Raw genomic sequence first — 12,048 nt, 5'->3', positions numbered from 1 at the left:
TGCACCAAACTGCTATAGATTTTTAAAATTTTTTTTAAAAAACCCGTAAACTAAATATAGGTTCATTTTCTGACCACATGAATATAATGAAATGATATAGTAGCCTCATGTGCATTGATTGAATACCTTCATTTAAGGCCACAAAAACTAATCTTCCAAGCACTGTGAGTTCATTTGAACCTATTGAAAGCCTGTGTAGTGTTCTGTACAAAGCAGTTATCTTTGGATTCATATCATATTGGACTCAGGCAATATATTAGGGGGTAGTTCTGTTGTAATATTATGCTGCTATACCAGGGCTGGAGAACCTTAGGTTTGGGAGTCAAATGTGGTTCTCCAGGCCTTGCTATCTGGTCTTCAGGACTCTTTCCAGGCTACACCCTCACCGGCCCTACTTTGCACTGTCCTTAAATATTTTTGCCTAGCTGGAATGTGTCCTTGAACTCTGATAATAAATCTTGCTTGCCTCGATGGAGGGCAGAAAGGCATGTGTGAGTATGTGTAAAACTGTCCTGTCGTACAAAGTAAAATTTACATTCCTTACTCCACCTACTTTTGCCTCTAGTCCTACTGACCTTGGCACATGGCCCCTGGAAGGTTGCTCATAAAGGAATGTGGTCCTCAGTCTGAAAAAAGTTACCCACCTAGGGCTTGATATGATGACTTATGATTAAGGAGCATCTCAGCCAAGACATTAAGGAGTGGTTCGATGCAATATTTCACTGTCTATGCCATAGTACATTTTATAGTTTTTACTTTAAAGAGGAATCTTTTACCTTGCACTAATTCTCTTCCCTTTGCTAAGCCAATTGCTCTTATCTCCCCCTCCCCAAGGATTTAACCCAAAGTCTTCTGTCTGGTCAAGGACTTACTGCTTCTTGTGGACAACTGCCAACAGTTCACAATCTGGTTTCAGATCTTCTGGAGAACTGCTGGAGTCTTCCTCTCTCAGCAGACCTTCTCAGTTTCAGCCTTCTGTGATTGTTAGCCTTGGTGTCCTGATTTCTTACTTGAACAGCCAGAACCAGCCACCATTGGGACTTTGGAGTTCTTAGCCTTATTCTGGCTTCAGCTTTAGCTTCTTCTCTTGGCTACTTCCTCTAACAGCTGCATCTGTGGCTGCTTCTCCCAGTTCTAGACACTTTGCTGTCTCCTTAAGACGCTCCCCCTCCACTACTATGTCTACATTTTTATTCTCTACAGTACAAACCCCTTAACCCAGGGATGGGGAATTGGATATGGCCAACCCTGTCAATCACCTGACATATTTATTTAGCAGAATATTTTAGGCCACTTAATATTTTAAACATCCAGCAGTGTAAAGAAAAGTGGTGGATACATCAATCATAAAACCAGTATAAAATAAGATTCACATGATCACAATGCTAGCTGTGGACAGAAATTAACAATACTATTGTATTCTTTAGTACATTTATATACTAACGAGCTCAAGATGGTATACATTTTATCTTCAAAACAACTCTGTAAAGTGTTAGAGACAGTGAGTGGCCTAAGGGCACCCAGCTTTGTGGCTCCGTGGGGATCTGAAAGTGCAGCACTCTAACCACTGTACCAAACTGGCCCTCTCTAATGCTAAAAATACAAACTAATACAATCTAATACTAATTTCAGAAGGCCTGAGTGAGAAGAAAGATTTTCAATATATGCCAGAGACCCAAGACCATAGGTGCCTGTCTTATTTCAACAGGAGGGGAGTTCTAAAGGATAGGTGTCACCACATGGAAGGCTCTGTTCTGTGTAGAGGTGACAGGCTGCCCTGGGCTCCTACTGGGAGGAAGGGTAGAATATGAATTTAATTAAATAATAATAATAAATCATGTGATTCAATTTTCAAGTTGTGGCTGCAAAGGCTGATTCTATAAGTGCGCACCAATTCTTCTATTCCAGCTTGAATTTGGCACCTTTTCCTGCCACCATGGGGTGTGGGGGTGGGAATTCAAGCAGCAGCTATTCTCATCTGTAACCTCACACTTCATGAAGTGGGGTCAGTGTCTCAACTAGGAGCATGGCCTTTCCCAGCATGGCCTAAGAATGATAGAACTCTGTCCTGTGGATGGAATTGTCTGCACTGCTGATACTGTGGGGAAGAAGTTTTTTTTTTAGCCCACCGCTTTGCACAGTTATAAAATGGGGGATACTTGGCTCACAATAATACATGCAAGAAAGGTTTGAAATTGTTGTTGATCACAAGCTGAATATTAGCCAACATGGGCTCAAGTTACAGGAAGCCAGAGTTCGGCTGAACCTCTGGAAAAACTTCCTAACTGTTAGAGTGGTACAACAGTGGAGCCAATTACCTAGGAAGATGGTGGGCTCTCCAACACTGGAGGCATTCAAGAGACAGCTGGACAGCCACCTGTCAGGGATGCTTTAAGCTGGATTGCTGCATTGAGCACAGGTTCTATAAATGGCAAATACAGAGATGTACGCACAGGATTGATTGTATGGAAGTATCTTACTTTAATATGGCTGGAATGTAGCATACTGTAAAGAGTGTCACTTTCATTTCATTTTGCCTGTGGTCCCACTGACTACTGGTACATGGCCTTCAGAAGGTTTGCTAGGAGAGAATGTGGCCTTCAGGCTGAAAAAGGTTCCCTAGCCTTGATTTAAGCTATTTAACAGTTCTACTTAACTGTTCTATTTTTAGTAAGGTTTTATTATTTAACCATGGATATGTTTAAAAATAAAAAGCACCTAAAATTGAATCTTAAGCAATGCAGTAATGTTTTCAATAAATGATTAACCTTTTGAAGGTAGGTAGAATGTTCGTCCCCTCCCCCACACCACCCTTTTAACACTTTTTTTTGTACTTTTTATTTTGTTTTGTTTTGTTTACTACAGTAACACTGTTATTACAAGTAGTATTTCACCTCTGCACTACAGTAGCAGCAGCATGGCACAGAGTGGTGTGATTGTCTGAGTAGTTCAGTATGGATAGCTTTTCATTTAGCCTTTGCTCTGACAGCCCATGCCCTGGATAAGTGGTGTAGGCCTGTGCAGGTGAAATCTATTCTCACATTTGCCTCAGGGGTGACTGGACTGTAACAGAATTTTTCAAACCCGTTGGGCCCAACCGCAAAGCAGAGAATAAATGGCTGAAGTGCCAGGTCTCGACAGAAAAATCAATGCCTGGTTATACAGACATGACAGACCAGGTCTGCAATTCTCTTCATGAAAGTCTCTCCATTTACCACACTTCGGGTTAAAAAACACGCTTCTTTTATCAGTTTTGGGGGTTTGTGTGTGTATAAAGTTAACACCTGGTTTTATTTGTCTTTTGTTTTTTTTTACACAGGAAATTTACATGCCCCTTGTGTGACAGAAGTTTCACAGAGAAGTGGGCAATGAACAATCATATGAAACTTCACACTGGAGAAAAGCCATACAAGTGCTCATGGCCTACATGTCATTATTCCTTCCTCACAGCTTCAGCCATGAAAGACCACTATAGGACTCATACAGGTTTGGCTCATGCTTTTCTTATCTTGATGTGGACAGAGGGGGAGCTTGTATCGAATTCTGCTCCTAAGAAGTAAAATGGCTGTGTTCAAGAAAGGTTTCTCACACTGGAACATTTAGGGCATGATTCAAATCCTTCTGAGTACAACATCAGTTTTTTGTTCTATGGTGATTAATGCTAGCATCTCCCATGATGCAAATGTGACAAGAAAGGAGAAGTATTTAAATTGCTTTTATACAGCCATGTTGGCAGTCGTTAAGCAAACAAACATCAATCAATCAATTAATAAGGCCCTGGCTGCGTGTTGCTTTACAGGTCCACCTGTTGCTCTTTATTGTAGGAGAACTTCTATTTTATCCTTTTAACAATTATTGGACTTCACCTGCTCCAGGAAGTGTTTTGTGCTACTTTTCATTGAATGACTGTGGTAATGTGCCAGACTTGTAAGGCCTGATAGACACTGCTTGCTATGTGTGAGATTAGATTAATTTTAAGTGCTTTTTTGCTTACCCTTGATTTCCCTCTGAAGTCATATTTAACATCATTCAAATTTGCTTTCATGTTATTTCCTTAATGAAGGAAGCTTTCTATACTGCAAATGTTTCTAATGCTATCACAGTATCATAAATACCTAGCACTGAAAGCAGAAATTCATAGTTCATATAAAAGAACTGAAACAGATTCAAACACCTGGAAGTGCAATGATTCACATCACTTGACTGTGTTGACTCAATGAGTTGGTTTATATAGGGATGTTTTCTACTGATTTTTCTCAGTGCAATCATTTGTAGGCACATATGTGCTTCAGATCACAGGAAGAGGATATCACATGACCAAGATCACTTTTTGGAGCTGTGACAATGGCAAAAATTGCTAGAACGTACGTCCCTGTACTGTGGCTTCACACAATGCATTTCTTGATATGGTACCTTTTGGTCTAAGGAGGAAAGACAGGAGACATATATTAACTGACTGACTGATTAAATAAAAAAGCAAGCAAGCAAGCTGAGGAAGGTTTACAGGGAGCAGAAAAAAGACTATACATTTCCATGTGAATCAACCCTAACTAACAGCTTCCAAAAGGCTGAGGAACAGCAATAATTTTAAACCTGCATGGCTATAATTTAAATGCATATCACAGTAAATATCAGTTCACAGTAAATACCAGTTTTATTTAACACAGAGTGCAAAGTTTACTACAACTCGTAAAAAACAGCGTTAATATCTGTCCTTTTTGAGTTGAAACTGAAGCTGTTGCAAGTTAAATTTATTAGAACAAAATTTGCTGTGAAGGACTAGAAAGTTTTTAATAATCAGCTATTAGCCTAACTGCAAATAACATTTTCCATACTAACACTTTAAATGTAGCCTGGTTCTTTAAGAATAATATGATATAGAATCATAAAGTGAAACATCATGGCATGTGAAGAAAAACTACAGAAAAGAGATTATTTTTAGCTCCTTTGCAAAATAGTATATATAACTCTTGGTTAAAAGTGGAAGAGAAATGAAAAATGATCTTCAAATCAAAATTCTCTAGGCATTTCTTAGAAAGATGAAACAGTGTTCCATTAAATTAAAAAAACATTCCTGAAAAGATCACTCCCCCAATTTTCTGAAAATGAAATGAGTTGTTGCTAGAAATTATAGGTTAAAAGTTCTTCCAAGGCAGTTTGTAGGAAGCCCAGGCCTCCTTAGCTTCTTTGACAAGGGTGTTGACGATTTAAGGTCTCCAGCCTGCCCTGAGAGATCACTTATATCGAACAGCAGATGAAAAGCCAGTGCAGATGTAATTTATCGTCGGCGTTTCCTTCTAAAGAATAATTGTGGAGACTTGGTTAGATCAATAATATGGATTTTTGTTGTTAGGTCTTGTAGTCTGCACCATAATGAGAGATAGGGGACAGTGGCTGTTTTCTAATAGAAAATAAAGGATTGGTTTCCATGTCTTTCTACATTTGAATGCAAAATGGCACACTTGAAACTAATTCAAGTTGTTAAGAAAAGAACCTTTTTCTATTACATTCCTGTTATCATATAAACATGGCATGTTAGATCAGCCCCCTGTACCCCAGGTGATATATTGCCCCTTAGATCCTTCTCAAAGTTTAAAGGTTGTAATTTCTGAACAAAAAATGAATGGTAAAATTGTTGGATGCAAGACTGAAATACTGAAATCATGCTCACAGTTATGGGTTCTCCAGCATACATAACTGTGTGCTGGATTGCACCTAATAATTGCTATCTACAGATCTACACCCAAACAAAACAAAACCCCAATTAAATCTATGCAAAACTAAAGTGCGAAGGATATAGCAAAAGCGTGTGATAAACTAAGTAAGCATGATCATTGCAAGTGTATATATTAAAATAAGCCCCAACCCCAAAGCTACAAGTGCACTCATATGCCAAGAAGACAGTCTTACAGAAAAGCTGTATGTGTTACCAGATATATGTACCTTAAAAAAGTCATTCTCAGTTATTTAATAAAGACAATTCCCACTGATTTCATGGGGATCCCTTTTGAATTTTGAATCCAGGATTTGGTGATGTATAATTTATTAGGTTAGTAGTATAAAAAGTACTATAATTGTACTATAACAATTTTCCATAGTAAACATGTTCCTGTTTGTGCATAGTTGGTACCAAGTAGTTCATGCATAGTGGTAGCAGGGTAAAGTGCTGTGCCTGTCCTTCATTAACATAAAACCTGCAGGCTTTTATGACACTCAGGTCTTCCCAGAAAAGTAAAATGTGATAGCTTATAGTTGATGAATAATTTCTTGGAAGACGTGGAACAGCATATATGTTTCAAGTGTGAATCTTAGTTTAAGATATTGGATTAGATCTTTCAAAAGATGTATGTTTCAATTTGATTAATACATTAAATTTTAATTAATTATAATTAAGATTTCTTTATAATTCTCCCTTCCTGTTGATATTTTGATTAACGTAAGTGCCAGAAGAAAGCAAATGGCAGAAAACTGTAGGTAGAAAAACGAGTGATTGGGACTATTTGTCTGGAAAGGCTTCTCAGTTATTAATGTAATATTAATGACTTAAAATATAGGCTGTGATACAAATTGTGACACTTTTTACAATGTAATCTTATACATGTCCAATAATTGAGATAAAGGTATTTATCCCCAAGTAAATATGTATAGGATTACAACTTTATGTGCTGTTTTCCTGGTATTTTTTTAACTTTGCAGGGAGGCCCAACTGTTTTAATTGCCACTATTCCACTGCCTAAGCAGTAAGTTTCAGCTTACATGCTGGAAGTAATCAGGCAAATATATTTTCTATATTATTTATTTATTTATTAGATTTATATCCCGCTCTTTCTCCCAATAGGAGCCCAGGGCAGCAAACATATCTCCAATTAGGGAGGTCAGTGCACATAGCTAAACATATCTCCAGTTAGGGAGGTCAGTGCACAGTTTCTGCTTGCAGATCATCGGTCTGGATGTGATACTGCACAAGAGTCTCTGTACTGAGGTCAGTGTGTATTTGGAAGGAGAGTTGTCCTAAAAACCTGCCTGGAATAGGTTACTTCTAGATTTGTGATGAGAAACACTTGTTTTTCTATTGCTAATGATTGTGTTGTTATGTTGCTCCATGACACACAAGCTTTACTGAGCCATACAAAATCACCTATAAGGTGTCTTTTGCTCAGACAAATCATATAATGTAGGTGTATATGTTACTGATTATTCATTTGAACTGCTTGTCATTCTGTTGCCAGATAGTTTCACACTTTCCACAAGCTGAAATGGTTTGTATGCCATTTTTTTCATGATGAGGAAATGAAAAGGACCATGGATGCATGGTTTGCATCTTTATGTTCTCTCCAGTGTTGATCATTTTGTTTGTTTTTAGCATAATAGTATTTTAGGCTAGTTAGTGTGTCACTTTTGCCCAGTTGATATTCCTGAGAAAGATCTGTTCTTTTTGTTGCTGTAGTCAGCAAAGTATTGCTAGATATCCTTACATAGTGACTTTTGCTGGACATAGCAACTTTCACATTCCATAGTCACTTGTTTTTGCTGCTGAGATAGAGCAGCAGTGGTGCTATTGCGAAGAAGAGGCAAAGATAAGTAAATATAAGAAGAATCCAGAGTCCTATCTAATCTAGCATCCTGTTTTACATAATGGCCAGCCAGGTGATGTAGGGGAGACTGCAGATAGGATATGAGGCAGCCCTTTCCTGCTGTGGTTCTGCAACAACTTGTAATTCAGAGGCACATTGCCATCCTTGGAAGTAGCATATAGCCATTATGTATTAATTTGACTTGTTCGTCACTTACTACAAGAAGTCTCTAAACAACTTCCAAAAATGTTAAGAGCCAAAAAGGCATAGCATCATGACTTGTAGCCATTGATACAGTTATCCAAAGTGGGGAGAGAAAAGCAAGACTGAATCCATGTGAGGCATGGCAGGCTGAGCAGCTGTAGCCTGTTAGTGCCCCGAAACCAAGACTCACTTGCATATAGGAATGTATAGCAAGGCATGGACTGAAACATGACAAGAGTAAGGTGTTTGTGAGAATGAGAGGGGGAAGAAAATATTTGGGCTGACTCATGAACCCTTAGAGGTAGGAGGGTGTAGTGGTTATCAGGCCGGTTACAGGAGGATTAAGGCTGCAGTGAGGGCAGCATAATACTGTTTCTTAGCTTCCAAAACTTGTCTACGTCCAGTCTTGCCTGCCATGTTCCATGTCTCTTCAAGGTGAATATCAGCTAATGAAGATGGCTGGCAAGGAGTCAGAAAATTAAAGCTCTCATAAGAAGCACTCATAAGGAACAGGAAGAAAAACATAAAACCAGTAGGGGTTAGAAAACAGCCCTCTTAACTTCTATTTCATATATTGTAGCTCTTCTTCCTTATGAGCTGAAAGTATAAAAGGGATGTTGCCATTCATCTGAAATACTTTCCCAGCTCCTTTAATTCCCTTCCATTGGTATCTGGGTGGGAGGGTACAGTTTGTCTCCAAATGAGCCAAATGAGTCGTTTGTGTGTTAAAGCTGTGTTATAATTTCACTGGCTCTCTCCAATGTTAGTATTATTATTCTGTAATACCCTTCTTGGTTGGTCTTGTGGGATGAATCTGCCTCACATGCTTGGGCTTTACTGACTAAATATGCTACTGTGGAATGATATACTGCATTTATAAACTGCAAGAGCAAATTTTTATCTGGAATAAAAATACTTTATAAGTGTACATTTATACACTTTTAACAATTACCAACCCTGCCAAATCTGTATTTTAATGGTTTCAGAGGCTTACAATAAAGACATATTGTTAAATATGAACAATGCAAGTGCTACTACAATTTCTGAAGTAATTCAGAAAACTTGTTTTTATTATGAAAGTTTTAGAAACATAAACAGTGTTGAGCTGCTGTTAGTACAGAATAACACTGGGTTTTTCTTATTGTTGCCTATTTTCTTTCCTGGAAAATAATTTAATTCTGTAATTTAGTGGGAGGTCCTTGATGAGGACTGTGATCAAGTCAGTTAAAATTTGCTCATAGTCTTTATTTTGTTGGTAAATCCAATATATTTGTATTTAAATAGAACCATATATATACTGTATATTAACTTTTCCAAGCAGTCTTGCCTCAGCACAAAAAGGCCAGATGTATGGGAATTGTAAAAAATCAGGATATGCATAAAAACTGTTCAAGTGCATAAAGCAGCCCCATCTGGAAGACATCTAACAGAAATGAAGTTGTACAAAACCATTCCATTGATAATAAAGCTAATTTTTATGGGTCTGACAAGTATGTAATTATGTTCAGTGGTGCTTTTCAGATTTTATCACAGTCAATAAACCGCAGTGGTAATTTCATTCCCATTTGACATATTTACATGGAAACATTTGATTGGAGGAATTAGTAACCCTGAAAGCCTTGATAGATATGTTTTAATGATCTGTGACCTCCGCAGTTCCTCATCTGTTTATTGTTGCAACAGGCGAGAAGTCATTCCTATGTGACCTTTGTGGCTTTGCTGGCGGGACACGTCATGCCCTCACCAAGCATCGGAGGCAGCACACAGGTCAGTTAAACTGTATTTTACCCTTTGGTATTTTCTGTGCAGCAAAGCACTGTCATGCAGACTAGGGAATAAAGGGAATCATATAGCACATTACAGTCCAGAGAGTATATCTGTTTGCTGTTTGTTTGTTTGCTTGCCTGCCTTTACAAATTGATATGCCTAGGGTCTATGTCAAATGCTTCTATTTATGACCCCAACTTTTTTTTCTTTTTAAAAATTCAAAATATTGATTAGCAGGTATCTCTTTGAAAATTAATAAGAAGACAAGGTTTATTTTCGAAGCCCAACTAGATTGCATAGTACATGAAGGTTTAATATGCTTAAGAATTCCTAGGTCAAAATTTAAGGGTTTTTTTAAATGCAACCGTTGTTTTCAACTGAAATATTATTTCAAGCCAAAAGTTTTGAAACTTTGACATTATTTGCTGTTGATATATGGAACATATACACCCCCAAATAGCTAAAACTTCATACTCCCAATTTATTATTAATATTACTAAAATGAACTGTGCAATCCTATCTATGTCTTCTCAGAAGTAAACCATATTGTGTTCAATGGGACTTACTCCCAAATACCTGTGTATAGGATTCTAGCCTATGTTAAGTTTATTTAAAAAATGAAAGTAGGAATGAATTAAACATTTTTGAATACATTTTATCTTAATTCTGGGTAGTACAATTTGTATGGTTGATCCATTATGTTTTCCTCAAAAAGATTAGAGTTATTGCTTGTAGATATTAAATGCACCTGCTTTTCTTTAGGATGCTTATTGTTATTGACCAACATTTTCATGCATTTTAATTAGTGCTCATTCATATCCTTTCTCTGTAACTCTTTGTAGTTATGATCTGAGGTTAAGTCAACCAACATAGTTGGAGGAGAGTCAAAGATTATCACAAGGAATTGAACATTCTGAAGCTTTTGCCATAAACGCATATGGTCAAAACCTATTGTCATCTTGCAAGGATGACGTCTGAAACTACAGTTGCAATTTATAGAGGGAAATTCTACATAGAAATTAAACAGAGGCACTACTGTATGCATTAGATCATATACATTAAACTCTCATGTGTCAGTTTTAAATTTGTTATTATAATAACCTTATGAAACTGCCACACAAGGTATTAGAGGATATCTGGTATGTGAAATCCCTGTGCTTTCCTTAGCTCTATCTTGGATATCTGTATGTTGACACTGAAGATCCCAGTAACCTGCTAGGTGCAATGCCAAGACCAGTTCCATGTGTACTCACATATTTACTTTGCAGCATGAGTACATAGAACCCAGTGCCTCCTTAGCAAAGGCTGATCCTTGCAAGGGAGCAAGAGTGCTAGTCACTTTTAAACTTATAGAACCCTGGATACCAACTATCATCATGCTGTTCTGATGGAGGGCTTTTGTAGCTCTTACAAGTTGCACCCACAGTTTAGTAAGAGTGCAGCATTGTATGTAAGTCCTGCACAGTTATATACTCATTATATACATTATATAATGTAGCATCAGTGTAGGCAGATACAGGTTTGGGTGAGAGAACGGGTGAGCCAGGTTCAGATATATGTCCAGCTCATTATGTCACCTTGAGTAAGTCACCATATCTCATAGAGTTGTTTCATGAATCAATAGGATAAGAATTGTTGGAAGACCATGTATTCTGACTAGAGCCAGTGTAGTGTAGTGGTTAAGGTGTTGGACTACAACCTGGGAGACCAGGGTTCGAATGCCCACACAGCCATGAAGCTCACTGGGTGAGCTTGGGCCAGTCACTGCCTCTCAGCCTCAGAGGAAGGCAATGGTAAACCACCTCTGAATACCGCCTACCATGAAAACCCTATTCATATGGTCGCCATAAGTCAGGATCGACTTGAAGGCAGTCCATTTCCATTCCATGTATTCTGACAAATGGTATAAAAATAATCAGCATAATAAATGATAACCTGCTAATGAAACACCTGAAGCAGTGAAGTGCTTAGCGAGGTACGAGGTGAAGCAATTTGAAATGTAGAATGAAAGGGATTCCAAAAGTTATTCCAGGTACAGGAATCTGACTATAAAGTATCCTGGTGCCACACCGGTTATGAGGATGCCTGCAGGAATCATAGGAACATGCTCCTTTAAAACAGAGGAATGCAGCACTCTGCGTTTTTGTCAGCCATCACTTCCCTGCAATATTTGGGTGACAGTGAATCTTTTCAACATATTATTGTTTATTGCAATTTCTATAAGAACACATAAGAATACTTATTGCTTCCCTTAATATTTCCTGGCGGATGAGATGTACTGCAGGTTGCTTTTTGTCTTGATGGGGTTAATATCACTGTTATTTCATCAACAGATATACAGTATTCTCTTAGGGCAATATCCAACTAATTCATAGAACAGACTCATTGAGATAAATGGGTGTACTCTTGAGTATGATTTGCAATGGATATCACTCTGACATGGTTGGAAAACCTATGGCCCTCCAGATGTTGTTTGACCCATGCAGACTGGGGATGATGGGAG

General features: G+C 38.0%; 1 protein-coding gene across 3 annotated transcripts in view; it reads left to right on the top strand.

The window, feature by feature from the left end:
• ZNF407 (zinc finger protein 407) overlaps positions 1-12,048 on the top strand; it is a 592,912-nt gene that overhangs the window by 339,278 nt on the left and 241,586 nt on the right. For all 3 annotated transcript variants that reach the window (XM_061594384.1, XM_061594394.1, XM_061594402.1), the window contains 2 exons: positions 3,320-3,486; positions 9,462-9,545. In XM_061594384.1, the coding sequence (XP_061450368.1) occupies positions 3,320-3,486; positions 9,462-9,545 (251 nt within the window). The remainder of the gene's footprint in view (positions 1-3,319; positions 3,487-9,461; positions 9,546-12,048) is intronic.

This window comes from Rhineura floridana, chromosome 1 (assembly GCF_030035675.1).
Source record: "Rhineura floridana isolate rRhiFlo1 chromosome 1, rRhiFlo1.hap2, whole genome shotgun sequence".
In the NCBI taxonomy this organism is placed as follows: Eukaryota; Metazoa; Chordata; class Lepidosauria; order Squamata; family Rhineuridae; genus Rhineura; species Rhineura floridana.
This window is presented reverse-complemented; position numbering and strand designations above follow the sequence as displayed.